Source organism: Lithobates pipiens, unplaced genomic scaffold (assembly GCF_037356315.1).
Source record: "Lithobates pipiens isolate NorthernLeopardFrog02 unplaced genomic scaffold, aLitPip1_a1.2 Scaffold_22, whole genome shotgun sequence".
Taxonomy (NCBI): domain Eukaryota; kingdom Metazoa; phylum Chordata; class Amphibia; order Anura; family Ranidae; genus Lithobates; species Lithobates pipiens.
In genome coordinates, this window is record NW_027507784.1 from 14,279,182 (window position 1) to 14,305,416 (window position 26,235).

General features: G+C 45.6%; 1 protein-coding gene across 2 annotated transcripts in view; it reads right to left on the reverse strand.

The window, feature by feature from the left end:
- Window positions 1–14,296, reverse strand: part of LOC144000415 (uncharacterized) — a 132,609-nt gene extending 118,313 nt beyond the window's left edge. For both annotated transcript variants that reach the window (XR_013278228.1, XM_077494226.1), the window contains exons 1-3: window positions 13,836–14,296; window positions 9,809–9,935; window positions 5,659–5,732 (exon numbers count right to left, since the gene is read on the reverse strand). Coding sequence is in view for 1 of the 2 variants with exons in the window: in XM_077494226.1 (XP_077350352.1) it covers window positions 5,659–5,732; window positions 9,809–9,935; window positions 13,836–14,241 (607 nt within the window). In the remaining variant the exon portion in view is untranslated. The remainder of the gene's footprint in view (window positions 1–5,658; window positions 5,733–9,808; window positions 9,936–13,835) is intronic.
- Between the last annotated feature and the right edge of the window lie 11,939 nt (window positions 14,297–26,235).

Here is a 26,235-nt window from a genome sequence, read left to right on the forward strand (position 1 = left end):
ACCTTAATTGTGCTATCCCTAGCTTCACATGTGGGGACGAACCCCACTTGGTCCATATGAACCAGCTGCGTCATAAATGGTTCTAGGCGAGCTGCGAGTATCTTTGTAAATATTTTGTAATCCGTATTTAATAATGATATTGGACGGTAGCTACTACATATTGATTGATCCTTTCCTTCATTTGGAATAAGTACGATATGTGCCCTTAATGCTTCTACAGGTGGAGGCCTGATTTTCCCTTGTATGTTAAATGTTTTAACCATATGAGGGACAAGTTGCAAATGAAAACTTTTAAAATATGGCAGAGAAAATCCATCTGGACCAGGAGCCCTTCCTTGCCTCAACATCTTTATTGCCGAGGTTACTTCTTCTGTTGTTATTGGTAATTCAAGTTTTCTTCGTGCTGAAGATGACAGTTTCGCTAAGTGTGAGGATTCAAGATATTCCTCTAGTGATGAAGAGGAATGGGGGGGAACTGGAAGATTATACAATGAAGTATAATATTGTCTGAATTCCTCTGCAATATCTTTTGGTACTAGGGATTTAGAATTTCCTTTTGTCCTGATATAGGGTATATATGAGCGGATTCGTTGCTTTTTTAATTTCCTTGCTAGCACTTTGCCACATTTATCACCTGATTCATATATTACTCCCCTTTCTTGTTGTAAAATAGCCCTTACCTTATATCGGAGGAGATCTGATAACTGTCTTCTTAAATGTGCTAATTCTGTCCCCATATCCTTCTCCATTGTCCTCTTATGTTGTATCTCTATCTTCCTTATCATTTCCAATAATCTACCTGTTTCCTTTTCTCGAGCTCTCTTTATTCGGGACCCATGTTTTATTAGAATTCCTCTAATTACTACTTTATGGGCTTCCCACACTATCCCCATTTCAGTCTCTCCATTATCATTAATTTTAAAATACGAATCGATTTCTTTAATTATCTCTTCTTGGATTTCAGGACGTTGTAAAAGGCTTTCATTCATTTTCCAGTTCCAGTCCGTTTTATATAGAGCATCCTTCAAGAGGATATTAATCGTTACTGGCGCATGGTCAGACCATGTTATATTTCCTATACGTATGTCCTGTACTAATGATAATGTTCGCTGAGATAGCAAAAAGAAATCGATGCGTGAATACCGTTGATGGGGGTTTGAAAAGAATGTATAATCCCTCTCATCAGCATGGAAGGCCCTCCATACATCAACCAATTGAAGTTCATTTAATTTACGAAGAATATTTTTCCTAATTTTTTCAGAAACGGATTATGTCCTATTAGAGGTATCTAATTTTGGGTCTAGAGGGACATTAAAGTCCCCCCCAATAATGAGAGTCCCCTCCTTAAATTCCATTAATTTTGATAGAGCTTTATTCAAAAATCCATCTTGATATGTATTTGGGGCATAAACTGTAGCAAGAGTTACTTTAACCTGTCCTATAAGTCCCTTAAGGAACAAATATCTCCCCCCTGGTTCTTGACATTTATCCAGTAGGAACCACGGTATTCGATTGGATATTAAAATAGCCACGCCCTTGGTTTTAGCCTCTTGATTTATGGCATGATAGACATTTGGAAAGTTTATATTTTGAAGGTAAGGAAATTTTCCCTCCTTCAGATGTGTTTCCTGTACCATGCCAATATCAGTTTTAGAGCGTTTTAAGTCATTTAATAACATTTTACGTTTCTCTGGGACATTAAGTCCCTTGGTATTAAGTGATGTTATGCGTAATCCCTCCATCTTGTCCATGGGGACAAAAAAAAAGGGGGGGGGGACCCCCTACGGGGAATAGCTATCAAAATTTCCCCTACACCTACCTATGGGTTCTTAGCTTCCCGTAGGTGTAAGGTATGGGCGGGTAGCTAACAAATACGGGGCGCGTATAACGCTACTCCCCCTCCAAAAAAAAAAAAAAAAATCCCTTAATATTCACATCTATTCCAGCAACTGTAATAATTTAGTCCTAACTTTTCTTCCTCGGTTCCCTCTCCTATTCATTATTATACATTACACAGTATATATAACTCTCCCATACCCTCTCCATGTATTTTAATTGAATTCCGTCTATAGACCCCAGAAAAAATAAAACAAAAAAAAAAAAAAGGGTATATTTTTAAACGTGTGCTTTATAATAAATATTATAATTACAGTCTTTATTCCACCCCCTTTCCACCCTCCCTCCTTTAACCCAAAAATAAGTGTATATTTTAAACGTGTACTTTTATGGTGAATATTATAATTACAATCTTTATTTCCCCCCCTTTCCACCCACCCTCAACCCAGAAATAAGTGTATATTTTAAACGTGTACTTTATAGTGAATATTATAATTACATTCTCTATTTCATCCCCTTTCCACCCACCCTCCAAAATCCCCGTCTTATCCCTCCCCTCGTTTAGCTGCCATTTTACCCCCCGGAGCAATAACAAACCAGGTTCATATGAACCCTAAAACCGTGATAATAATTACAACTTTTACATCAACCCCTCATCCATCTTTCTACCCTCGTGTATCCCCACCCCCCCTACCTCATTACCCCTCCATCTTATAGCAATTCAACTCTGTGTGAACCCCAAATCCATAAAAAAAGGAAAAAAGGAAAGAAAAAAAAAGGGGGGGGGAAAGAAAAAATTGGGGTGGCGGAAAATAACATATAAATCCTATACATGTTAATTTGTATCATCTTGTATATATACTATGTAAAGTAAACTAAATTAAACTATCCAGGGACCATATTGAACCCTGGCCCATTAATTAGGGGGGGAATCCTCCAATATATATACGTGAATGCATTATGTTGTACTTCATTGATTAATGATGTTGTTTCATATTCTTGCAAAGAAATAAAGAATTATAGAAATAATATTTCACAGGAGGGCCCCTTCCTGTGCCCACCCAGAGTAACTGTGAGGACTTATAGTGTTGTGGCATCAGCACCACAACCACCAAAGGTCAATTTTTCTACCACTGTTCAACAATGGCATGTAATTACAATTCTTGATATAATCGTTCACAGCAGGGCGCTCCAGCGCCCACCAAGAGTCACTTTCAGGGCTTACAATGTTGTGGCAAAACCAACACCTTGTTCCGCCATTTCTGCAGAGCATATAGGGCAGGCCCCTACTTTCAAACATCCAACTTACAAACATCTCCTACTTGCAAACGGAAGGAGACAGCAGCAAGTGAGATGAAAAAAGATGGACGACAAAACAAATTATACAGGGGTGATAACCCTTCCCTATGTTTTCCAAAAAGCTTAAAAATAGTTTTTTTTGACTGGAGCTACACTTTAAAAATGTACCAGTTGAAAATTACAAACAGATTCAACTTAACACAACAAACCTACACAGTCCCTGTCTTGTTTGCACCGCCTGTATACTGCTGTTCTGAGTATATAGGGCCTGGGGGCCACACGCATTTCCTTTTTTTAATATGGGTGCGGGGTTCCCCTTAATATCCGTACAAGACCCAAAGGGGCTGGTAATGGGCAGGGAGGGCTACCCATGCCATTTTTCTCAATGATTTTCAACCATATTGCAGGAACCAGATATAACATTAAAACCGCAAGCAGTTTTAAATGGTGTTATTTCCGTTTAATGTCATTTTGTGCAGGGACTGTTCTAAACACGGGAAACACGTGGCACTTCACAGGCATACTACAGACACCCCCCAGGCACCATATTTAAAGGAATATTTCACTTTTTTTTTTCACTTTAATCGTCATTAAAATCAGTGCTCCCGCCAAAACGGCCATTTTTAAAAACATTTTAGGCATTGACCCATGTCCCCTGGGGCAGGAGCCAGGTCCCCAAACCCTTTTTAGGACAGTATCTTGCATATTAGCCGTTAAAATTAGCACTTTTAATTTTGAACGTTCGAGTCCCATAGACTTCAATGGGGTTCTAAAGTTTGTACGAATTTGGGGTCCGTTCGAAAGTTCTGGTGCGAACCGAACCGGGGGGTGTTCGGCTCATCCCTACCCAGGACATGGGATTAGACTGGACCCCTCAAACTGCCCGCATTCTCCACCAATTGTAAGGGATCAGAGGGGTGAAGAGTGGTGAAGAGCTGGCTCAGAGGCAGTCCAGTAAAATAAAAGTGGCTTTTATTCAGCAAAACAGAAAAAAAACATAAGATCAGACAGACTTGTCTTATCACACGGCTGTGCACACAGGTACAGCTCACAGTTAATCAGCCCACAGGCTTAGAGGTAACAGTTCATGGCTCCAAACAAAGCTAAAGTCTTTTTGTGGTTTAAGCTCACCCAGCAGGTACACCACCCAGCAATGGACGTTTATGCACAGCGTGCTGCTGTGTCTTTCTCTCCTACTCAACAGCTCCACACTGACACTTTCAGCACACCTGACCATAAGCAGGTCTGAAGGGGAAGTACCTGCCTTCTTCAATTTACCCCCTCTTAACCCTGCCCCAGGCTGACGCTCTACAATACACACATACACATATATACACATATATATATATATATATATATACAGTATCTCACAAAAATGAGTACACCCCTCAGTCACATTCTTGTAAATGTTTTGTTGTGTTGAGTTATTTTGAGGGGACAGGAAATTTACACTGTTATACAAGCTGTACACTCACTACTTTACATTGTAGACAAGTGTCATTTCTTCAGTGTTGTCACATGCAAAGAAAATATTTACACAAATGTGACTGAGGGGTGTACTTACTTTTTTTAGATACTTTATATATATATATATATATTAAAACAAATAAAAATAAAACAGTTCACTATGACCATCAGCTACATCTAGTGACCATAATGCAGTATTTTCCTGTCTCACTTTGCTATTACAAATGAAAAAAAATTTACCTGGAAAGAAAATTGTCTTAGCCCTTGTACACACGGTCGGACATTCCGATGGACAATGTCCGATAGGACCGTGTTGTCGGATAATCTGACTGTGTGTGGGCTCCATTGGACTGTTTCTGTCGGAGTATTTCTGTCGGAGTATCCGACGGACCAAGTTTTCCAGCTGGGCTATAACATTTTCTGACAACATGATCCGATCAGACTTTGTCCGATCCTGTGTAGAGAATTCCGATTGGACAAAGTGCCACGCATGCTCAGATCAAATTCCTAGACCAAAGCTATTGGCTACTAGCCTGAACGTAGTCCTGTCATAACGAAATAACGTCATCACGCTAAGTACAATCGTATTTTCTGACAACTTGTCAGACAGTGTGTATGCAACAGTTTCAGACAAAATCCGTTGGACAAAATCCGTCGGACAAAATCCGATGGATTTGATTGTCGGAATGTCCGACTGTGTGTACAAGGGCTAATAACATTTGTTTTTGCCCCCCCCCCCCCCCCATTCGCATAAGATGAATGTACACGCAGTCAAATCATATTTGGTAAAAATCTGCCCCAGTTCCCTCACTTAGCAGCATAAGGTGCATATGGCTGTCTCTTCCTCTCTAGGACTCATGTTGCAGTACAGGATTTTCATCCCTGCTACAGCTGTCTGCAGTAATCCCACCCCTGGTGTCTGACTGACAGGTATTGTGGCCAATCACATGCTGGCCAAAGAGATGGCAGCAAGGTTAGTAGAATGAATGACAATTGAAGGGCAAGAGTAATGGAATCATATCACCAACATGAAGTCTTTATACATGAAAATGTTACCTGTCATTTTTATGCAGTTTTCCATAAATGTTTTCACATCTTGCTTTTCTTCAGCTGACATTTGTTTTCTGACACTGGAGAAGAGTAGAAGAACACAATGTGTATCCATGTAAATGGATAAAAAGACCCCTTAATAATTATGTGCATGCTTTAATGTGTCTTTAGTTTGAGTAAAATGTATACTGAACATTTGTTTTGTTTTTTGTTTGTTTTTTAATGAATGCCCTATCACCCTGTCACCCTATGTGTCAAGACCTGGATCACCTGCTGGTGGCACTGTGGTCCCCAGAGCTACAGGGCGTGGTTCTGGTGTTCACCAGCAGGTGTCTCCCAGCAGCCAGCAGATCCCAGTAATTAGGCCATTACTACATTCTTCCAGAAGTACTTTTGTGAGGTCAGGCGCTAATGTTGGACAAGAATGTCTGGCTCATAGTCTTCACTCTAATTCATCCCAAAGGTGTTCTGTTGAGTTGAGGTCAGGATTCTGTGCAGGCCAGTCAAGTTCCTCCACCCCAAACTCACTCATCCATGTCTTTGTGTGCAGTGGTCCAAATAATTTTTTTGATTGGGGAATGTGGTGTGGGGGGAGGGGGATTATAGTGTCGGGGGTGGAGTGGGGATTATAGTGTCAGGGTTGGAAGGGGGATAATGGTGTCAGGGGAAGGAAGGATTATGGTGTGGGGGTTGTTTTTCAGAGATTGGACTTGGCCCCTTAGTTCCAGTGAAGGGAAATCTTAAGGCGTCAGCATACCAGACATTTTGGACAATTTCATGCTCCCAACTTTGTGGGAAGAGTTTGGGGACGGCCCCTTCCTGTTCCAACATGATTGCCCACCAGTGCGCAAAGCAAGGTCCATAGAGACATGGATGAGGCAGATCTAGGCTTTGTGAGGCCTTAGGTAAAACCTAGGCAGGAAGCTCCATTCATGCCCATAAAGGGAAAAATAATTAAAGCGATAAAAAACTTAACTGTATACATTGCATATATTAAGAGCTTTAAAGTGCTGGTGTCAGTGCTCTCTATCTCAGTGCTGGTGTCAGTGCTCTCTATCTCAGTGCTGGTGTCTGTGTTCTCTATCTCAGTGCTCTCTATCTCAGTGCTTTCTATCTCAGTCCTGGTGTTAGTGCTCTCTATCTCAGTGCTGGTGTCAGTGCTCTCTATGTCAGTGCTGGTGTCAGTGTTCTCTATCTCAGTGCTCTCTATGTCAGTGCTGGTGTCAGTGTTCTCTATCTCTGTCCCATTGTCAGTGCTCTCTATCTCTGTCCCGGTGTCAGCGCTCTCTATGTCAGTGCTGTCTAGCTCAGTGCTGGTGTCAGTGTTCTCTAGCTCATTGCTGCTGTCAATGTTCTCTATCTCAGTGCTGGTTTTAGTGTTCTCTATCTCTGTGCTGGTGTCAGTGCTATCTATCTCAGTGCTGGTGTCAGTGCTCTCTATCGCAGTACTCTCTATCTCACTACTGGTGTCAGTGCTCTCTATCCCAGTGCTGGTGTCAGTGCTATCTATCTCAGTGCTGGTGTCAAGTTTCTCTATCTCTGTGCTGGTGTCAGTGCTCTCTATCTCAGTGCTCTCTATCTCAGTGCTTTCTATCTCAGTCCTGGTGTCAGTGCTCTCTATCTCAGTGCTGGTGTCAGTGCTCTCTATCTCAGTGCTGGTGTCAGTGCTCGCTATCTCAGTGCTGGTGTCAGTGTTCTCTATCACAGTGCTGGTGTCAGTGTTCTCTATCTCTGTCCCGGTGTCAGTGCTCTCTATCTCAGTCCTGGTATCAGTGCTCTCTATCTCAGTGCTGGTGTCAGTGCTCTCTATCTCAGTGCTGGTGTCAGTGCTCTCTATCTCAGTGCTCTCTATGTCAGTGCTGGTGTCAGTGTTCTCTATCACAGTGCTGGTGTCAGTGTTCTCTATCTCTGTCCCGGTGTCAGTGCTCTCTATCTCTGCCCCGTGTCAGTGCTCTCTATGTCAGTGCTGTCTAGCTCAGTGCTGGTGTCAGTGTTCTCTAGCTCATTGCTGCTGTCAATGTTCTCTATCTCAGTGCTGGTTTTAGTGTTCTCTATCTCTGTGCTGGTGTCAGTGCTATCTATCTCAGTGCTCTCTATCTCAGTGCTGGTGTCAGTGCTCTCTATCGCAGTGCTCTCTATCTCACTACTGGTGTCAGTGCTCTCTATCCCAGTGCTGGTGTCAGTGTTATCTATCTCAGTGCTGGTGTCAAGTTTCTCTATCTCTGTGCTGGTGTCCGTGCTCTCTATCTTGGTGCTGTTGTCAGTGCTATCTATCTCAGTGCTGGTGTCAGTGCTCTCTATCTCGGTGCTGGTGTCAGTGCCGGTGTCAGTGCTCTCTATCTCAGTGTTTTTGTCAGTGCTCTCTATCTCGGTGCTGGTGTCAGTGCTCTCTATCTCAGTGTTGGTGTCAGTGCTCTCTATCTCGGTGCTGGTGTCAGTGCTCTCTATCTCGGTGCTGGTGTTAGTGCTCTCTATCTCGGTGCTGGTGTCAGTCCTTTCTATCTCAGTGCTTGTGTCACATAGAGATCCTTGAAGTCTCATAGAAGAGAAGGGGCTGTGCGAGGTTCACCACCTCAGAGGTCTCATCATCCCTGTTGGGCAGCAGTTGGTCATCCGGGACTCCCTGTAGGAGAAAAACTGCTGGCGGGAGACAGCAGCGTAGAAGCTGATAAGCAGGCAGTGCCAGTGCAGGATGTGGAGCGCCTGGCCCACCAGCTGAAGATCAGTACTGGACAGGACTGGGACCTCCCTTCCCCTGCAGTGGAGTCCTGCATAGGCGGGGATGAGGGCAGGACAGTGTGGGGGGAGGGGCCAGGGGCTGTTAATCACACTGGGACACTGGCAGAGGACTAAGTTGTCCTTACTGTTTGTGGCACTGATAATCAGGAGGAAGGATGTGGATGAGATGGGACGGGGTGAATATAAAGGCCAGACACTGTGGCTGAGGGAGGCTGCATGTTGGAAGAGCAGAGATGGAGGGCCTGGCTCTCTGTCATGCTGGTGTTCGCTGGCTGCAGAAAGGGGTTGTAGCATAGTAGCTGTGTCTCTTCCCACAGCTGGAGTCTCAGACCCCCCCCCCCCCCGCCCTGATTGACAGCTCTGGAGTGGGGCGGCCCAGACACCTCTTCTCTCCCACCTCCCCCTTCCATCCCTCTACAGGATCCATTGGCTCCATCCAGCCCTGGGATGCTTCCTCCGGGTGTGTGTATACAGCTCAGCAAAGCACTCCAGTGGGGGGGGGGGGGGTGACGGGGCGATCTGTAGCTCCGGTGGCAGTGAGAATATTTAAGTCTCCTTCTCCTCCTCCCCCAGAAAATACAGCGCTGGCCCCGCCTCCTCCCAAAGACACAGCTACGGCTCCATCCTCTCTCTCTACTGCCTGGCCATGGAGCTCACAGGCAGCATTAACCCTCTGCAGACCGGAGCGCAGCACCGCAGTGGAAGCATTGTTCTCAGCCACGGTCCTGAATACCCAGAGGTGGCTCTTTTATTAGGTAAATTAGGTGGGCATGAGGCCCCTGTAATAGCGAGGCCATAGGCGACTGCCTAATTTGCCTAATTAGAGAGCCGCCTCTGTTGGAGCATGCTTTACTGGGGTTTTTCGCCTTCCTCTGGATCCTGTGGATGAAGAAATGTGTCTATGGGATTGTATTTGTTTTTTGGTTGAACTAGATGGACTTGTGTCTTTTTTTCACCCTAACTATGTAACTGTGTAACTATATGTATGTGATTATGCGCAGGAGGGCCACCCTGTAGCAATATATATGCTATAGGGTGGTCCTTAAGTGGTTAATAAACTTCATTCTAACCATACTCAGTCTGATTCCAGTTTCCTAAGTATAGCTACACTGAACTGGTCATCCCTGCTGATGCCGGATACCTGCACTTGGTATCTCTTACAAATGTCAGGAAGTACTCTTGTTAGGGGGATCACCAGAAAAAAATTAGAGAACAGAAATATACATGCTTAACAGTAATTCAAGAAAATAATGTTGACCCCAAACCATAAGATTTTCTTGTAAATACCAAAAATAAGCATGCTCACCTTCAGTTATGAACATATCACCAGCAAACATATCATTCGATCAGCCCCTCATCTAATTCCTGGAAACCAATCTGCTCCAAGGATGCATCATCTAACACAAGAACCACTTACTTGTACACAAAGATGGGGACAATAAAGTCTGAGAAATTTGGTTCCAATTCAGATTTTTCGATGGCCTCCATCATAGCGCTGTAATTGTCTTTCCATTCAACTTTCTCTCCGATGGGGATGAAGTTTCCTGGAATTGACAAGGCACAGATAATGCATCACAACAGAAAGCTAGAGGCCAAAAATATATTTTCCATTTAAATAGTTCAAACAAAATTAGCATGTACGAGTGATGCATTTCAGGGGCGGGGCTAAGAGGGAGCAATTTAGGAGGGCAGATACCTTAAAAAAATCTGCCAGGGGCGTGTGTAGCCAGCCAGGAAGATGGCTGCCTGCTAGCTGAGCTTCTGCTCCGAGCCACCGACAAGCTATGATACCCAGCGACTACCTATGGCTTCCCTGGAAGATGCATCACTAGGTGCTATCCGCAAACGGGGCTCACAGCGCCCAGCCCCGCAGAAACTGACCGATTATTACCCCACCACGAAGGGACGGGTGTACCAAGATGACACTGAAGCACACACGCGGCCTGCCGAGGAAGGAGAGCACTCCTCAGACCCCAGCAGATCATTCACTCCGGTATGTATGGTCATACACTGTGCAAACACAGGGGACACTGACATCTCTCCCCCTGACAGCCCATCTACCCACAGTCCATCTAAATAATAAAAAAAAAAAGCTAAAGCAGACCAACAGGCAGAGGATTATGATATGGAAGAGAATGCTGCAGAGCATTCCACCCAGACCCCTCTTGAGCACTTCCCTTCATCTTCTCAGTCTGTGTCAATGACTAATTTGAAAGACCTGCTGATTTCCCTGAGAGACTCCCTGCACATTGACATGGTGAATATCATGAAACCTATCAAGCCTTCTGTGCATGATCTGCAGCAAAGAATGTCACACACTGAACACAAAATGGAGGATGCCTTCTCTGCTCACAATCATCTTGTGGATGCATACAAAGAACAGAAAAACAACATACAGAGAATGGTGGCTAAACTAGTGGATATGGAAGATCACTCATGCAGGAACAATATTAAATTCTGCGACATTCCAGGGTCCATTTCTGCCACTGATTTGACAGGCTACCTACCAGTGGTGGCTGGTGAAGTTTTAGGCTGGGGGTGCGCCAGATCCCGCCCTTCCCAGTTGGCCCCTCCCACTTCTTTAAGCGGAACCCCTTATAGAATCCACCCACTCCGTCTCCTGTATTACACTTGCTTCCACTCAGTGTCAGGAGTATACAGCTCAGCATCACAGGACAGAGTATATAGCCCCAGCATCACAGGACAGAGTATATAGCTCAGCCTCACAGATCATGGTGTATAGCATTCTCACAAAGCCTGATATATAGCATGTCTCACAAAGCCTGGTATATAGCATGTGTCACAAAGCCTAGCATATAGCATTTCTCACAAAGCCTGGTATATAGCATTTCTCACAAAGCCTGGCATATAGCATTACTCACAAAGCCTGGCATATAACATTTCTTACAAAGCCTGGCATATAGCATTTCTCAGGGAGAATGCTGGCAACGGACGGGGATGAGGTGCTGATATAAGGTGACCCCCATTAGTTCAGAGTCACCTTATAGCAGCACCAGTGGCAACTATGGTGTGAATGAGCCCCTCCTGTAGCAATGCCACTGATCAGCAACCCTTCTTACAAAGTGATACCCCCATTAGATTATTGGAGTGAGTCCCTTAATAATAGCAGCACCCCCCCCCCCCCCCCCCTCTGAGTGAGTCCTTATATGTATCAGCAGCCCGCCCCAATGGAGACCTCCATTAGTGAGAAAAAAACTCTTACCTTCAAGGAGTGCAGTGTGAGCAGCATTAGCCTAGTGCTGCATTGATAGGGCCCAGGGGAAAGGGGGACCAGAAGGGGACCAAGCTAATTGCCACTGCACCATTAGCCCTGCTGGAGCTGCGGAAGGGGTAAACATGCTGCTGGTGGGAGAGAGTGCAGTTGCCGATCGGCACATTGAGGTAGGAGGACAGGTGCAGCCCCCCACCAGTGCCAGTAGCCCACCAGCACCAGGAGCCCACCGAAGATACGGGATTTGGAGCGGGGGAACTTGAAGGTGTTTTTGGCTGCTAACATATGGGAGAGTGTGTGCAGTGCACTCAGCATTGCAACAGGAGCGGAGTGGAGTGGCAGGATTCTGGAGAACAGAGAGAACAGATTCTGGGAGGGGAGGGGCTGCTGGTGCTGGCACTGGCAGGGATGCTGGCGGGACTCTGGAGAGTGGATTCAGCCGTGGGGTGGGTGGGTGCTGGCGCAGGGGCTGGAGGTATGAACAGCCACACTTACCTTCAGTGGCGCCGCTCCTCTCTGATGCCACCACACGCACTCCAATCGACTCACCCCACTGTGGCTGGAAGTGATGTAAATGGCACTGTCCATGCCCACTGTCCTCTTCTCCGATCCCTGCCACGCCAATCCCATGAGACACTACTAGGCATACTGACGAATCAAAGTACAGTGGGAGTGTGTGCGAGCGCACAGCTTGCACCCTGCAAACGCCGAAAACATGGGAAAATCAGCTTCCCAGCCTGCAATCAGCTGATTGCAGGCTGGGAAGCTTCCCATAGATCACCGCATGTCCGGCGCCCAGTCACTCTTAAAGTGACATTTTTTTTCTTTACAGCTTGGGGGGGTGATGCCCGAGTGCCCCCTATGAACGGCCCGCCACTGCTACCTACGCCAATTACTATGCTTACTAGTGCCCAATGTGTGTATAGAACTGATAATCGATAGAGCGCTGTCAGGGCTGGGCCCAGCCTTACCTTCTCTGAGCTGGTCGCTCAGCTGTCGGCTAATTGCCAGCTCCTATCTCTCTCCACAGAGACTCACCTGTTGATGATTCTGCTCCTCAGTCCTGCCTACTTAAGCCGTCCAGTCCAGACGATCTCTGCCTTCACCTTGGCCACATCTCTAGAGACAATCGCCTGTGTTCCTGTTATAGACTTGCTTGGCTGACATTCCTTGTGGCTTCAGATCCTGCTTGCTGTTCTTCTACGCTCATCTCTGGCTCCCTGACATTTTGGCTTGTCTGACTATCCATTCCAGTTCCTGAACTCTGGTTATGTTTTGACTACGTTTACTCTCTTTACCTTTTTATTATTAGTATTAAAGAGGAAGTAAACCCTGATGGGTTTTACTTCCTCTTTTGCTCCCTGCAAAGCCTGTAAATTAAAAGCATAATGGGCTAGTATGCATTGCATACCAGCCCATTATGTGACACTTACCTGCAAAAAAAAACATCGCTGTCCTCTGTGCAGACTGCGTCCATCTCCGCCCCTTTTCCTTCCGGGGGCCGCGGACTCCGGCTCTGTGAATGACCGGAGCCGCGTGACATCACTCCCGCGCATGCGCATGGGAGCCATCAGTAACGGCACATGCTGGGGATAGAAATGGCACCGAGGTACATTTCTTCACAGCGCATGCGCCAATTACATCATCGGCGCATTACAAGTGAAATATCTCCTAAACGGACAAAGGAGATATTTCCACTACCTATAGGAAAGCCTTATTCTAGGCTTGCCTATAGGTAAAACTCACACAAAACCACTTTACAACCACTTTAAACAAGTGTGATTTAACTGTACTTCTGTCTCAGTCTGATTAATGGTTTCTGACAATGGCATTTATTTACTACATGCTAAAAAATCACAGTGCATACAGCTAACGTGTTTCGGCCATAATGGCCTTAATCATAGCCTCATGCTATGATTAAGCCCATTACAGCCGAAACGCACTAAATGTAACCGTTTTGGGACACAATTAAATCGATGGGGTTTAGCTCCACCTTCAGGTTGCCATATCTGTAGTGAGCAGAGTTGCCTCTACTACAACCAAGACTATAATAGCCATATAAGGGTCTACTATGGAGTGACCAACAAAGTGTTACAGAGCTAAGGGGCATCATCTGAATTGATTTTTGGCCACAAATAATTCTACATTATTTGTTTTTTTTTGGCTAGCCTGCCAACCCCGTAGCCTTTGGAGCTCTCAGAATGTTACTCACCCAACTGGGCATACACTTCAGCTCTTTCAAAATCGTTCAGTTTGCTGCATCCCCTGTTGTCCACCATGGTGATCACATCGGTAAGCGGATAGGCATTTCTAACCATGGTCAGTCCGTGGTCGGTTTCTTCGGCCTCAGCGTGTTCTTTGAAGCTCTCACCCTTTCCCAGGACGTACTTACAGGAGTTGATGAGGGAAGATTTTCCATGGCCGGTGTAGCCAAACAGCTGTAGTAGGACTTTTGTGTAACCTTGACTGCCCAGATCTCCGTCATCCAGGCTGAAGCTCAGAATTTTGTCCCTTAACTGTCTAATGTCCATTGCTGATAATATATTTTTTTTGCTTTCTTTCCCTATCTTTCTAAGTTTTTCTTTTTTTTGTTCCATTTTCTGTGTCTTTGCAGCCATAGCCGTAGCTCAGCCTCAGATACTTTCACTTTCTACTTAGACAATTCCAGGAAATGACTCCAGCTGCCTGGGAGTCGGACAGATATTTTCAGCACACAACAAACAATTTAAAAACAAAAACAAAAAACTATAATTAAATATAAAAAGTATTTTTTTAGTTAGTCAGGTTGAAAAAAGTCCATCTGTAACTGATTGTAATTTGTCTACTTTTTACTATATTTGGTGTGAGAGTTAACATTTCCTGAGCCCTTCCCCCCACCAGATAGTCACAGTAAACCCTGACAGACCAGACCACAATGATCTTAAAGGGATTGTAAAGTTAAAAATTTTACTTTTTTTAAAATAACAAACATGTTATACACTTAGTGCTGCTGATCTCCTGTAGTTCCTTTGCATTTACAATGTACTTCCCCATTAGACACACCTCCCAACTTTTTGAGATGGGAATGAGGGAAACCTTTCAGCAAAAGTATGCAGGCATTGGACACACCCACTGCCACGCCCCCCTAAAGGAGAATTGTACAAAAAAAAAAAAAAAGATGGGTAAACCAACAAGTGCCTTTTTTTATACCACTTTTATTCCTTTATATTGGCTTTTGGAATTTGCAAATGCAGCCATTTAGAAATCAGATCAAAGGTTTAGTGCTTTAAAACACTTTTTCATAGATAAAAAGTGCATTTTATATACAGCTATATAGATCAGACCAAAATGAGTGACAAATGAGTAGGGATGAGCCGAACACCCCCCAGGTTCGGTTCGCACCAGAACTTTAGAACGGACCGAAAAATTTGTACAAACTTTAGAACCCATTAAAGTCTATGGGACTCGAATGTTCAAAATCAAAAGTGCTAATTTTAAGGGCTAATATGCAAGATATTGTCCTAAAAATGGTTTGGGGACCTGGGTCCTGCCCCAGGGGACATGGGTAAATGCAATTTTTTTTTCTAAACTGACGTTTTTTTCAGGAGCACTGATTTTAATGACGATTAAAGTGAAAAAAAAAAGTGAAATATTCCTTTAAATATCGTGCCTGGGGGTGTCTATAGTATGCCTGTGAAGTGCCACGTGTTTTCAGTGTTTAGAACAATCCTTCTGCAAATTGACATTTAACGGAAAAAAAGTCATTTAAAACTGCTTGCGGTTTTAATGTAATATCTGGTCCCGGCAATATGTATGAAATTCATTGAGAAAAATGGCATGGGTAGCCCCCCTGTCCATTACCAGCCCCTTTGGGTCTTGTATGGATATTAAGGGGAACCCTGTACCCAAATTAAAAAAAGGAAAGGTGTGGGGGCCCCCAGGCCCTATATACACAGAACAGCAGTATACAGGCGGCGCAAGCAAGACAGGGACTGTGTAGGCTTGTTGTGTTAAGTAGAATCTGTTTGTAATTTTGAACTGGTACATTTTTAAAGTGAAGCTCCAGTCACAAAATCTATTTTTAAGCTTTTTGGAAAACATAGGGAAGGGTTATCACCCCTGTATAATTTTTTTTTGCCGTCCATCTTTTTTCATCTCACTTGCTGTTGTCTCCTTCCGTTTGCAAGTAGGAGACGTTTGTAAGTTGGATGTTTGAAAGTAGGGGCCTGCCCTATATGCTCTGCAGAAATTTGGGCCTAAGGTGTTGGTGTTGCCACAACACTGTAAGCCCTCAAAGTGACTCTTGGTGGCCGTTGGAGAGCCCTGCTGTGAACAATTATATCAAGAATTGTAATTACATGCCATTTTTGAACAGTGGTAGAAAAATTGGGCCTTTGGTGGTTGTGGTGGTGGCGCTGGTGCCACAACACTATAAGTCCTCACAGTTACTCTCAGTGGGCGCAGGAATGGGCCCTGCTGTAAAATATTATATCAAGAATTGTAATTGCATGCCCATGTTAAACAGGGGCTAAAAAATTGGGCCTTAGGCACTGGTGCTGGTGCCACAACACTGCAACCTCTCCCAGATACTCTAGTTGGAGTGCAGGAATGAGCCCTGCTGCAAAGCATTGCATCAAAAATTGTAATTACATGCCCCTGTTAAACAGAGGATGAAAAATTGTGCCTTAGCCACTAGTGCTGATGCCACAACACTGCAAGTTCTCCCAGATACTCTAGTTGGAGTGCAGGAATGAGCCCTGCTGCAAAGCATTGCATCAAAAATTGTAATTACACGCCAAAAATGTTCTTCCAAGCTATCAGCAGGATCATTGAGGAGGAAAAGGATAGTCAGTCATCATAAAAGGCAGTCACTCAGCATCAGCATAGGCAGTCTTGAAGGGATGTGACATTTAAAAAAAAAAATATTCGGCTACATCAGCTTCAGGTGCTTGGTAGCTGGTGGTGATTCAAGACTGATTCATCTTTATGAAGGTCAGTCGATCAACCGAGTCGGTGGACAGGCGCACCCTGTGATCGGTTACAAAGCCTCCAGCAGCAATGAATGTGCATTCCGAAAGAACACTGGATGCAGGACAGGCCAGTAGCTCAATTGCATACTGTGTAAGCTCTGGCCAGTGATCCATCCTCAAGACCCAGTAAGCCAGAGGATTTTAGGTGGGAAAGGTGTCCAAGACTAACCTTGCCCCTAGGTATTACTGCACCATGTAAATCAGACACTGGCAATGGCTGATGGAACTGATCATACCTTGGGGCTGCAGACTAAAAAATTGTCTGAACGCTCTGGTCAGATGGCCACCTTCTCCACTGCTCCTTCTGTGACTGACCAAAGCCTCAGCAACACGTTGTCCAAGACCAGGAGTTTGTAACCTCCCAGTCTCTGGGAACGCGTTGCGCAGACCTTTCTGCAAGGCCTCCCGGAGACGTCCCTCTGCGACGGCAAGATAAGGTCCGCAACCTTACCCTTGTACCGTAGATCAAGGAGAGTAGCCAGCCAGTAATGGTCCCTCTCCTTGATTGAAAGAATTTCAAGGATCCTTCTGCAGGCTTTGCAGGATCAGGGAGGCCATGTACAGTGCTGTGAAAAAGTGTTTGCCCCCTTCCTCATTTCCTGTTCCTTTGCATGTTTGTCACACTTAAGTGTTTCGGAACATCAAACCAATTTAAACAATATTCAAGGACAACACAAGTAAACACAAAATGCAATTTGTAAATGAAGGTGTTTATTATTAAAGGTGAAAAAAAATCCAAACCATCATGGCCCTGTGTGAAAAAGTGATTGCCCCCTAAACCTAATAACTGGTTGGGCCACCCTTAGCAGCAACAACTGCAACCAAGCGTTTGCGATAACGTGCAATGAGGCTTTTACAGCGTCCTGGAGGAATTTTGGCCCACTCATCTTTGCAGAATTGTCCTAATTCAGTTACATTAGAGGGTTTTCGAGCATGAACGGCCTTTTTAAGGTCATACCACAACATCTCAATAGGATTCAGGTCAGGACTTTGGCTAGGCCACTCCAAAGTCTTCATTTTGTTTTTCTTCAGCCATTCGGTGGTGGACTTGCTGGTGTGTTTAGGATCATTGTCCTGCTGCAGAACCCAAGTTCGTTTTAGCTTGAGTACACGAACAGATGGTCGGACATTCAAAATTGCATTTTGTGTTTACTTGTGTTGTCCTTGACTATTGTTTAAATTGGTTTGATGTTCCGAAACACTTGACAAACATGCAAAGGAACAGGAAATGAGGAAGGGGGCAAACACTTTTTCACACCACTGTAGCGTAGGTTAGCTGAGGAATTCGGACCGGAGTTTTCTGGGTCACTAAGGACGACATGATCCGCAGCCACTTCCTCCCACGTACAAGTCCACGGGTTTCTTGGGACTGTAAATCATCCCTAAAAGACTGATGCTGCTGATGCTGAGTGCCAGGCTCCACCTCCATACTGACACAATCCTCCTCCTCCTCTGTGTCCTCTTCCTGTGTGATGGGTGGGGAAGCAGGAACACTGTCTGGATAAAGGGGGCCTTGTGAGGCAAGGAAGTCCTCCTCTTCCTGCCTCTGTTCTGCCTCAAGTGCCCTGTCCATTATTCCATGCAGCGTCTGCTCCAACAGGTGGACAAGAGGAACAGTGTCACTGATGCATGCACTGTCACTGCTCACCATCCTCGTGGCCTCCTCAAATGGTGGCAGGACAGTGCATGCATCCCTGATAATGCCCCACTGCCATGTTGAAAAATAACCAAGCTCCCCTGACCCATCCTGGTGGCGTAGTCACACAGGTACTCATTGATGGCCCTCTGCTGCGTGTGCAGCTGCTGCAGCATGGCCAACGTTGAGTTCCACCTGGTGGGCATGTCACATATAAGGCGGTTCTTGGGCAGGTTCAACTCCTTTTGGAGCTCAGCCAGCCGAGCACTGGCATTAAATGATCGGTGGAAATGCACACAGACTTTCCTGGCCTGCCTCAGGACATCCTGTAAGCCCGGGTACCTGCCCAAGATCCGCTGCACCACACGGTTAAGGACGTGAGCCACACAGGGCACATGGGTCAGTTGTCCCTGTTGGAGGGCGGAGAGGAGGTTGGTGCCATTTTCGCAAACCACCATTCCTGACTTAAGCTGGCATGGTGTCAACCACCTCTTGTCCTGCCCCTGTAGAGCTGACAAAATATCTGCCCCAGTGTGGCTCCTGTCCCCCAAACAAACCAGCGCAACACAGCATGGCATATTTTTGCCTGCGTACTTGCGTAGCCCCTTGAATGCCTATGGAGCACCACTGGTTCCGAGGACAAATCACAGGAAGAGGCCATGGAGGAAGAAGAAGAGGAGGGGGTGGAGGAGAGAGGTGTGTCACAACCAGTAGTAGCATTTTGGAGGCGTGGTGGCGGAACAACCTCCAACACTACTGCACCTTGTCCTGCATCCTTCCCAGCTGCCAGAAGAGTGACCCAATGGGCCGTGAAAGACAGGTAACGTCTCTGTCTTTGCCTGCTGGACCATAAGTCAGCGGTAATATACACTTTGCCGCTGACTGCCCTGTCCAGCGAGGCATGGACATTGCCTTCCACATGCCGGTAGAGAGCCGGAATCGCCTTCCGTGCCAAAAAGTGGCGTTTGGGAACCTGCCACTGGGGAACCGCACATTGCACAAACTCACGGAAGGGGGCCGAGTCTACCAACTGAAAAGGCAGCAGTTGAAGTGCAAGCAATTTAGCCAAGCCAGCATTCAACCGCTGGGCATGTGGATGGCTGGGAGTGAACTTATTTCAACGGTACAGCAGCTGGGGCAGGGAAATTTGCCTGGTACAATCGGATGTCGGCGTACTGCTAGCAGAGTGCCCGCAAGTACTTGGCTGGGACACACCTAATTCTACACCTTCATTCCTCTTAGAGCAGGTTTCAGAGAGGACTGAAGGTTTAGTGGGGTTGGAGATCCCAGCTGATGAGGAGCAAGGAGAGGTCCGCTTATTTCTTTGGTGTGGGTCTTTAAGGTACGCTTGCCAACGAACTGCATGGCAGGTCGACATATGTCTGGTCAAGCATGTGGTGCCCAAGCGGCTGATGTTTTGGCCATGCGAGATACGCTTGAGACATATGTTGCAAGTAGCAGCGATGCGATCTGATGCACTCATCTCAAAAAAGGCCCACACCAAAGAACTTTTAGAAAAACGCGCAGAGGCAGCGCCCTGCATAGGCGGAGCTCTGCGGTGTGATTCAGTCGGTGTGCTGCCCTTAAGCTGTCCCCCGGAGGGCATCCTGCCTCGTTGGAGATGTGCCTCCTCCTCCTCTCTCCTATCAGGCACCCACGTGGAGTCAGTAACCTCATCATCCCCTCCCTCCTCATCACTGGAGCAAACCAAGCAGTATGCTGCAGCTGGGGGAACATGACTGCCAGATTGCTGTCCTTCTTGAGCATCCCCTCTCTCTGCGCTCACGCTACTGCCTTCCTCTAGCTGGGTATCATCATCAGAGCCTTCAAAACGCTGGGCATCCACCTGGAGCATGTACCCAACACTGTGCTCAAACAGTTTGGGGGACTCCTCAGGAGGACGTGGTGGGTCTAGGGAAGGAGTGACTGATGATGACATTGAGACGAGGGAAGAGGACACGTTGGCAGCTGCGGAGGCACACTACACCCACTGTAACTGCTGCAGATGCCTGCGTTAGAGAAACAGAACAACACCAGTAATAAGGGGTAGCTTCAGGTGTATACTGTGCAGGAGGCACACAACACCCACTGTAAATGCTGCAGATGCCTGTATTACAGAAACAGAACAACACCAGTAATAAGGGGTATCTTCAGCTTTATACTGTGCTGGAGGCACAGTGCACCCACTGTAACAGCGCTAGGTTCACAAGCAAAAAGACACTGTCCCTGCCTATCCTGCTCTTTCCCTGCACGCCAATATACTACACAAGGCCGCCACGCTGGCGGCCTTATATAGTGTGGGGAGTGCATTAAACCCCCCTGAGCTATAATTGGCCACAGGCATCCTGCCTGTGGCCAATTATGGCTCTCCTCGCTGCTGGTGCTGTGATTGACCAAGCATGCGGGGTCACAGTGCATGCTTGGCCAATCATGAGCCAGCAATGAACTGCGATGACGCAGTGCATTGTGGGCCATGAGCACCACACAAATATGGCCCGAAAGGCCCACAAAGTTCTGGATTCGCCGGACAGGCGAACAGCCGATGTTCGAGTCGAACATATATACATTTATCCAAATCAGGGACAGTTGGGAGCTATGCCATTAGATGCACTCCAGCGATGGCTGCATGGCATTGGTCGGGGTGGGTGGACCGCGCCGTGCAAATGGCTATTTGTAGATATTCCTATAATGGCTAAAAGTTGTTTTTATCTACATTTCCTGCTTTCAATTAAACTACGACTGGTGATCCTACCAGCAGGGTAAAGGGATTTTATTTTAATAATAATACAATTCTGGTTTTCTCACAAGATATTTTAAACAAAAAATAAATATATATATATCTATATATATATAGATATATATATACACAGTATCGCACAAAAGTGAGTACACCCCTCACATTTTTGTACACTTTTCTTCTATCTTTTCATGTGACAACACTGAAGAAATGACACTTGTCTACAATGTAAAGTAGTGAGTGTACAGCTTGTATAACGGTGTAAATTTCCTGTCCCCTCAAAATAACTCAACACACAGCCATTAATGTCACGTTCCTGATATGGGCTTATCATTTCTATGTATAACTTTTGTCATTTATGATATGGAGATAATGTTTATTTATTTTTATTTTTTATTTTTTTTTGGGGGGGGGCCCAGTTTTTTTTGTCTGTTGTTTTATAAGAGAATGTCCATTTTCCCTTTGCAAAAAAAAAGTTTGCAAAATATGGAACATTTTGTAAACATTTTGCCATTTTGGTGAATTACATTGGCATTTTCTCTGCATGTTTGCGGTCTTCACACATTCACTTGAATGGGCTATCTTACACCTGACAAAGTTGTTCCAGAACCTTTTTTTGTGTGTGGAGCAGTAGCGGCCTGTCCATGGGGGGCGCACAGGCCCCCCCAATGCATGTGCAGTGGGTGCCCAGCTGTGAAGGCACAGCTGGGCGCCCACAGTTACGATGCCGGCGCATTGCTGGACCCTGGGACAGGTAAGTGGTCCGATTATTAAAAATCGGCAGCTGCAGTATTTGTAGCTGCTGACTTTTGTTTACTTTTTTAAGCAGAACTCCGCTTTAATATTCGCTATTGTCTCACTGATTCTGCCTCCCGGCCAATTAGGAAGCGCGTCGTGAGACCCGTTTTCTGATTGGCTGAAAGGAGAAGCTACGCTATTGACCAAGGGAGGAGAGAGGATACACATGGTGAGTACACTGCCGTGATGCCGAGGAGGAGACGCAGGTGAAGCCAGCCGCCCATCACCCGGAAGGAAGCGCAGCCCGGGGTAGGTGTTGCGGGTGACCACCCAGGTGGGGGGGGGGGGGGGCTGTGCCTCCGCCCCCTCCCCAAAAATAAATGTACAACTGGCCACCACTGGTGTGGAGCATTGGTCATTTTTTCAGCCCACATTTTGGCACGTTTGTAGCGTGTTTGAAGGTCCTTTCACACGGGCTTCCCTGTGTTACGGATTCCCCTTGCTCAGTGGTGGATCATTCTACTGATCCCCACTGTGCAGGCTGATGACAGGTCCGTGTCTGCTGCGCTGTGCAGAGCGGACACAGACACAGTCCTGCTCTCCCCCAAGGGGAAATCGGCTGGAAATGGACCGACTGTCTGTTTCCACCTGATCCGCCTGACAGATTGAAAATAGGACCACCGTCTGTCTGGTTATTGCGGGCAGGATCAGTTGGCGCCACTCCATAGAGGAGACTGGACGGTCTGATCAGGTCTGCCTGGAAAAACCGGCGAGCGGACCTAATCAGACGGCCTATGTGTCCCATCCCCCCACAGTTAGAAACACTTCCCAGGGAACACATTTAAGCCCTTGATCGCCCCCTAGTGTTAACCCCTTCCCCGTCAGTGTCTTTTATATAGTAACCAATGCATTTTTATAGCACTGATCGCTGTATAAATGTCAATGGTCCCAAAAAAAAGTGTCAAGAGTGTCCGATTTCTCCACCACATTGTCTCAGTCCCACTAAAATTTGCTGATCACTGCCATTGTGAGTAAAAAAAATAAATAAAATTATATATATATATATATATATATATATATAAATAATACAAAGGCCATAAATCTATCCCCTATTTGTAGACACTATAACTTTTGTGCAAACAAATCAATATATGCTAATTGCATTTTTTTTTTCACTAAAAATATGTAGCAGAATACATATTGGCCTAAACTGATGAAGACATTTTATTATTTATTTATTATAATCAAAATTGTTTTTTTTTGTTTATAGCACAAAAAATAAAAACCGCAGAGGTGATCAAATACCACCAAAAGAAAGCTCTATATGTGGGAAAAAAAGGACATCAATTTTGTTTGGGTACAACATCACACGACCGCGCAATTGTCAGTTAAATTGACGCAGTGCCGTATCGCAAAAAATGGCCTGATCATTAAGGGGGAAAATCTTTTGGTCCTTAACCGGTTTCCGACCAGCGCACGCCGATGTACGTCGGCAGAATGGCACGGGCAGGCATATTGGCGTACAGGTACGTCCAATCTTCAATGCCGCCCTGCCATCGCGAGCGTGCCGGTCGGGACCCCCGTGAGTCCGGTCGCGGGTCCTGCGGACTCGATCGCCGTGGGCATACCCGCCATCGTCTGACGGGACGGCTGAATGGAGAAGTGCCGTTGTAAACAGCACTTCTCCATTCTGCCTAGCAACTAGTGATGCTGATCTCTGCTCCATGTGATTGGAGCAGAGATCAGTGTTCACTAAATGAAATCCCAGCCCCCAACAGTTAGTAACACACCCCTAGGAACACTTAACCCCCTTCACTGCCAGTGTCATTTACACAGGAATCAGTGCATTTATATAGCAGTGATTGCTGTATAACTGACAATGGTCCCAAAAATGTGTCAAAAATGTCCGATGTGTCCGCCGCAATGTCTCAGTCACAATAAAAATCGCTGATCGTCACCATTATTAGTAAAAAAAATAATAATAATAATAAATTATTAATAAAAATGCCATAAAACTATCCCCTATTTTGTAAACATTATAACTTTTGTGCAAACCAATCAATAATCGCTTATTGCGATTTTTTTTACCAAAAATATGTAGAAGAATACGTATCGGCCTAAACTATTTTTGTTTATAGCGCAAAAAATAAAAAACGCAGGGGTGATCAAATACCACCAAAAGAAAGCTCTATTTGTGGGGAAAAAAAGGACATCAATTTTGTTTGGGAGCCACGTCGCAATTGTCAATTAAATCGACGCAGTGCCGAATCCCAAAAAGTGGTCTGGTCTTTGACCAGCAAAATGGTCCGGTCTGTAAGTGGTTTAACTATACCTAGTGATCCTACCAGTAGGGTATAATATTACTTTTTTTTTTTTTTAAATAAATAATAATTTGATCCTTTTTTTCAAACCTCCCGATTAAAAAATCTAACATGCTAACATTTTGTTCTACTTTAACCAGTTATTCTGCAAAGCCATTGTCACATTTCAGATATGGGCTTCCTATTTCAATGTAGAACTTTAGTATTTATGACATGGAAGTGATGTTTTTTTTGTCTGCTACTTCACAAGAGTATGGATGAGAAACATTGTGCATTTTTACTTTTAAAAATGTTTGCAAAAATATGAACATTCTTGTTAAATGTTTCCATTTTGATGAACTACATTGGAGTCAATGGAGCCGACTAAATGAGGGTGTAATGAACTTTATAAAAAACATTATTGAGGGCTATGGAAGACCCTCTCCTCTATCCGGGACCTGTGCCATAAAATGGCTCCTCATTTGCTTGGAACCTGTTGTTCCCTATAACACTAATACAATTTAAAAAAATGGTCAGATTGTCAGCTGTAGCACATCCACAGTCTCTGTCACCTGTAGCACGTCCACAGTCTCTGTCACCTGTAGCATGTCCGCAGTCTCTGATTGTCCCCTATAGCATGTCCGCAGTCTCTGATGATCGCCTGTAGCATGACTGCAGTCTCTGACTGTCTCTTGTAGCATGTCCGCAGTCTCTGATTGTGTCCTGTAGCATGTCCGCAGTCTCCGATTTTCACCTGTAGCATGTCCGCAGTCTCTGATTGTGTCCTGTAGCATGTCCGCAGTCTCAGATTGTTTCCTGTAGCATGTCCGCAGTCTCCGATTGTCTCCTGTAGCATGTCCGCAGTCTCCGATTGTGTCCTGTAGCATGTCCGCAGTCTCCGATTGTGTCCTGTAGCATGTCCGCAGTCTCCGATTGTGTCCTGTAGCATGTCCGCAGTCTCTAATTGTGTCCTGTAACATGTCTGCAGTCTCTGATTGTCCCCTGTAGCATGACTGCAGTCTCTGACTGTATCCTCTAGCATGTCCACAGTCTCTGATAATCTACTGCAGTATTTGTATTAATGTGCCACTTTACTTGCTCAACTACTTGGGATTGCGCCACTTCTCAGTGGGTGGTTATAATGTGCATTAACTTATAGCAACCAATCAGTGAACAGTAGTGATCTGCTGTAACCCCTAGCAACCAATAAGTGAGCGCTAATAATGTGCAGTAACCTCAGGCAAACCAGAGATTATGTCTTGTAACCTCTAGCAACCAACCAGTGAGCGGTAAGGATAGGCAGCAACCTCTGGCAACCAATTGCAATCACTGTCTGGTCTGCTGCAGCTGATTGAGTCCACCTGCTATTTTTTGTATGTCTCAGAATGGAGTGGGGGGCCCAAGAAAATGTTTGCCCAGGGCCCAATCAATCTTAAAGATGGCCCTATCTGTATGGTGCCCAGGCTAGCAGGGTGAATTGGATGTGGGAGGGTGATCTTCATGGTGGGGAGGCATTTACTGGAACCCTTCACCTGTACGACTCTCTCTGTAGCTGCCGAAATCCGGCTTCTTCTCCTCTCCCTCTGGCTGACTTTCAGCTGTTGCAGAGAGAGCCATACAAGTGATCGGCTCCAGTAATTGCCCCCCCACCAGCCTCGCCCATGTACCATACATTTCTACTTACTGCCAAAGCCCCCTCTGTGCCCCCATACCCCCACAGTGCTTCCGGCTTCCCTCCTCTCCTTCCCACCATCAGCTGTAAACACACAATATGATCCTTCAGGATGGAGAGTGGGGGAAGGGTCCAGTACATATGTCATATTTACCAGCCCCTTTCTTTCCCAGAATGAACACAATAAGTGATCGGTGACAATCACTCACTGTGCTCATTCATAACTGAAGCATAATAAACTGTGGGGTTTTTTTGGTGGGGGGGGGGGGGGGGTGTCAGGTTAGCTGTACGGGACCCTGTGGTTTTGAATAGCAGCCCTGATCCTGGCTCCTCCCCTGCCAAGTGCCCACCCCATAGGAAGCCGCTCCCTATGAGGCACTCGCGCATGCTCGATCCCAAGCCAGGCTGTTACAGACACATAGCTTGGCCTGGCCCCCCACTCACAGGTGAATGAATGAATGAATGAAATACTTGTATAGCGCACAATGCGAACTGAATCGCCTCTAGGTGTTGACTGACA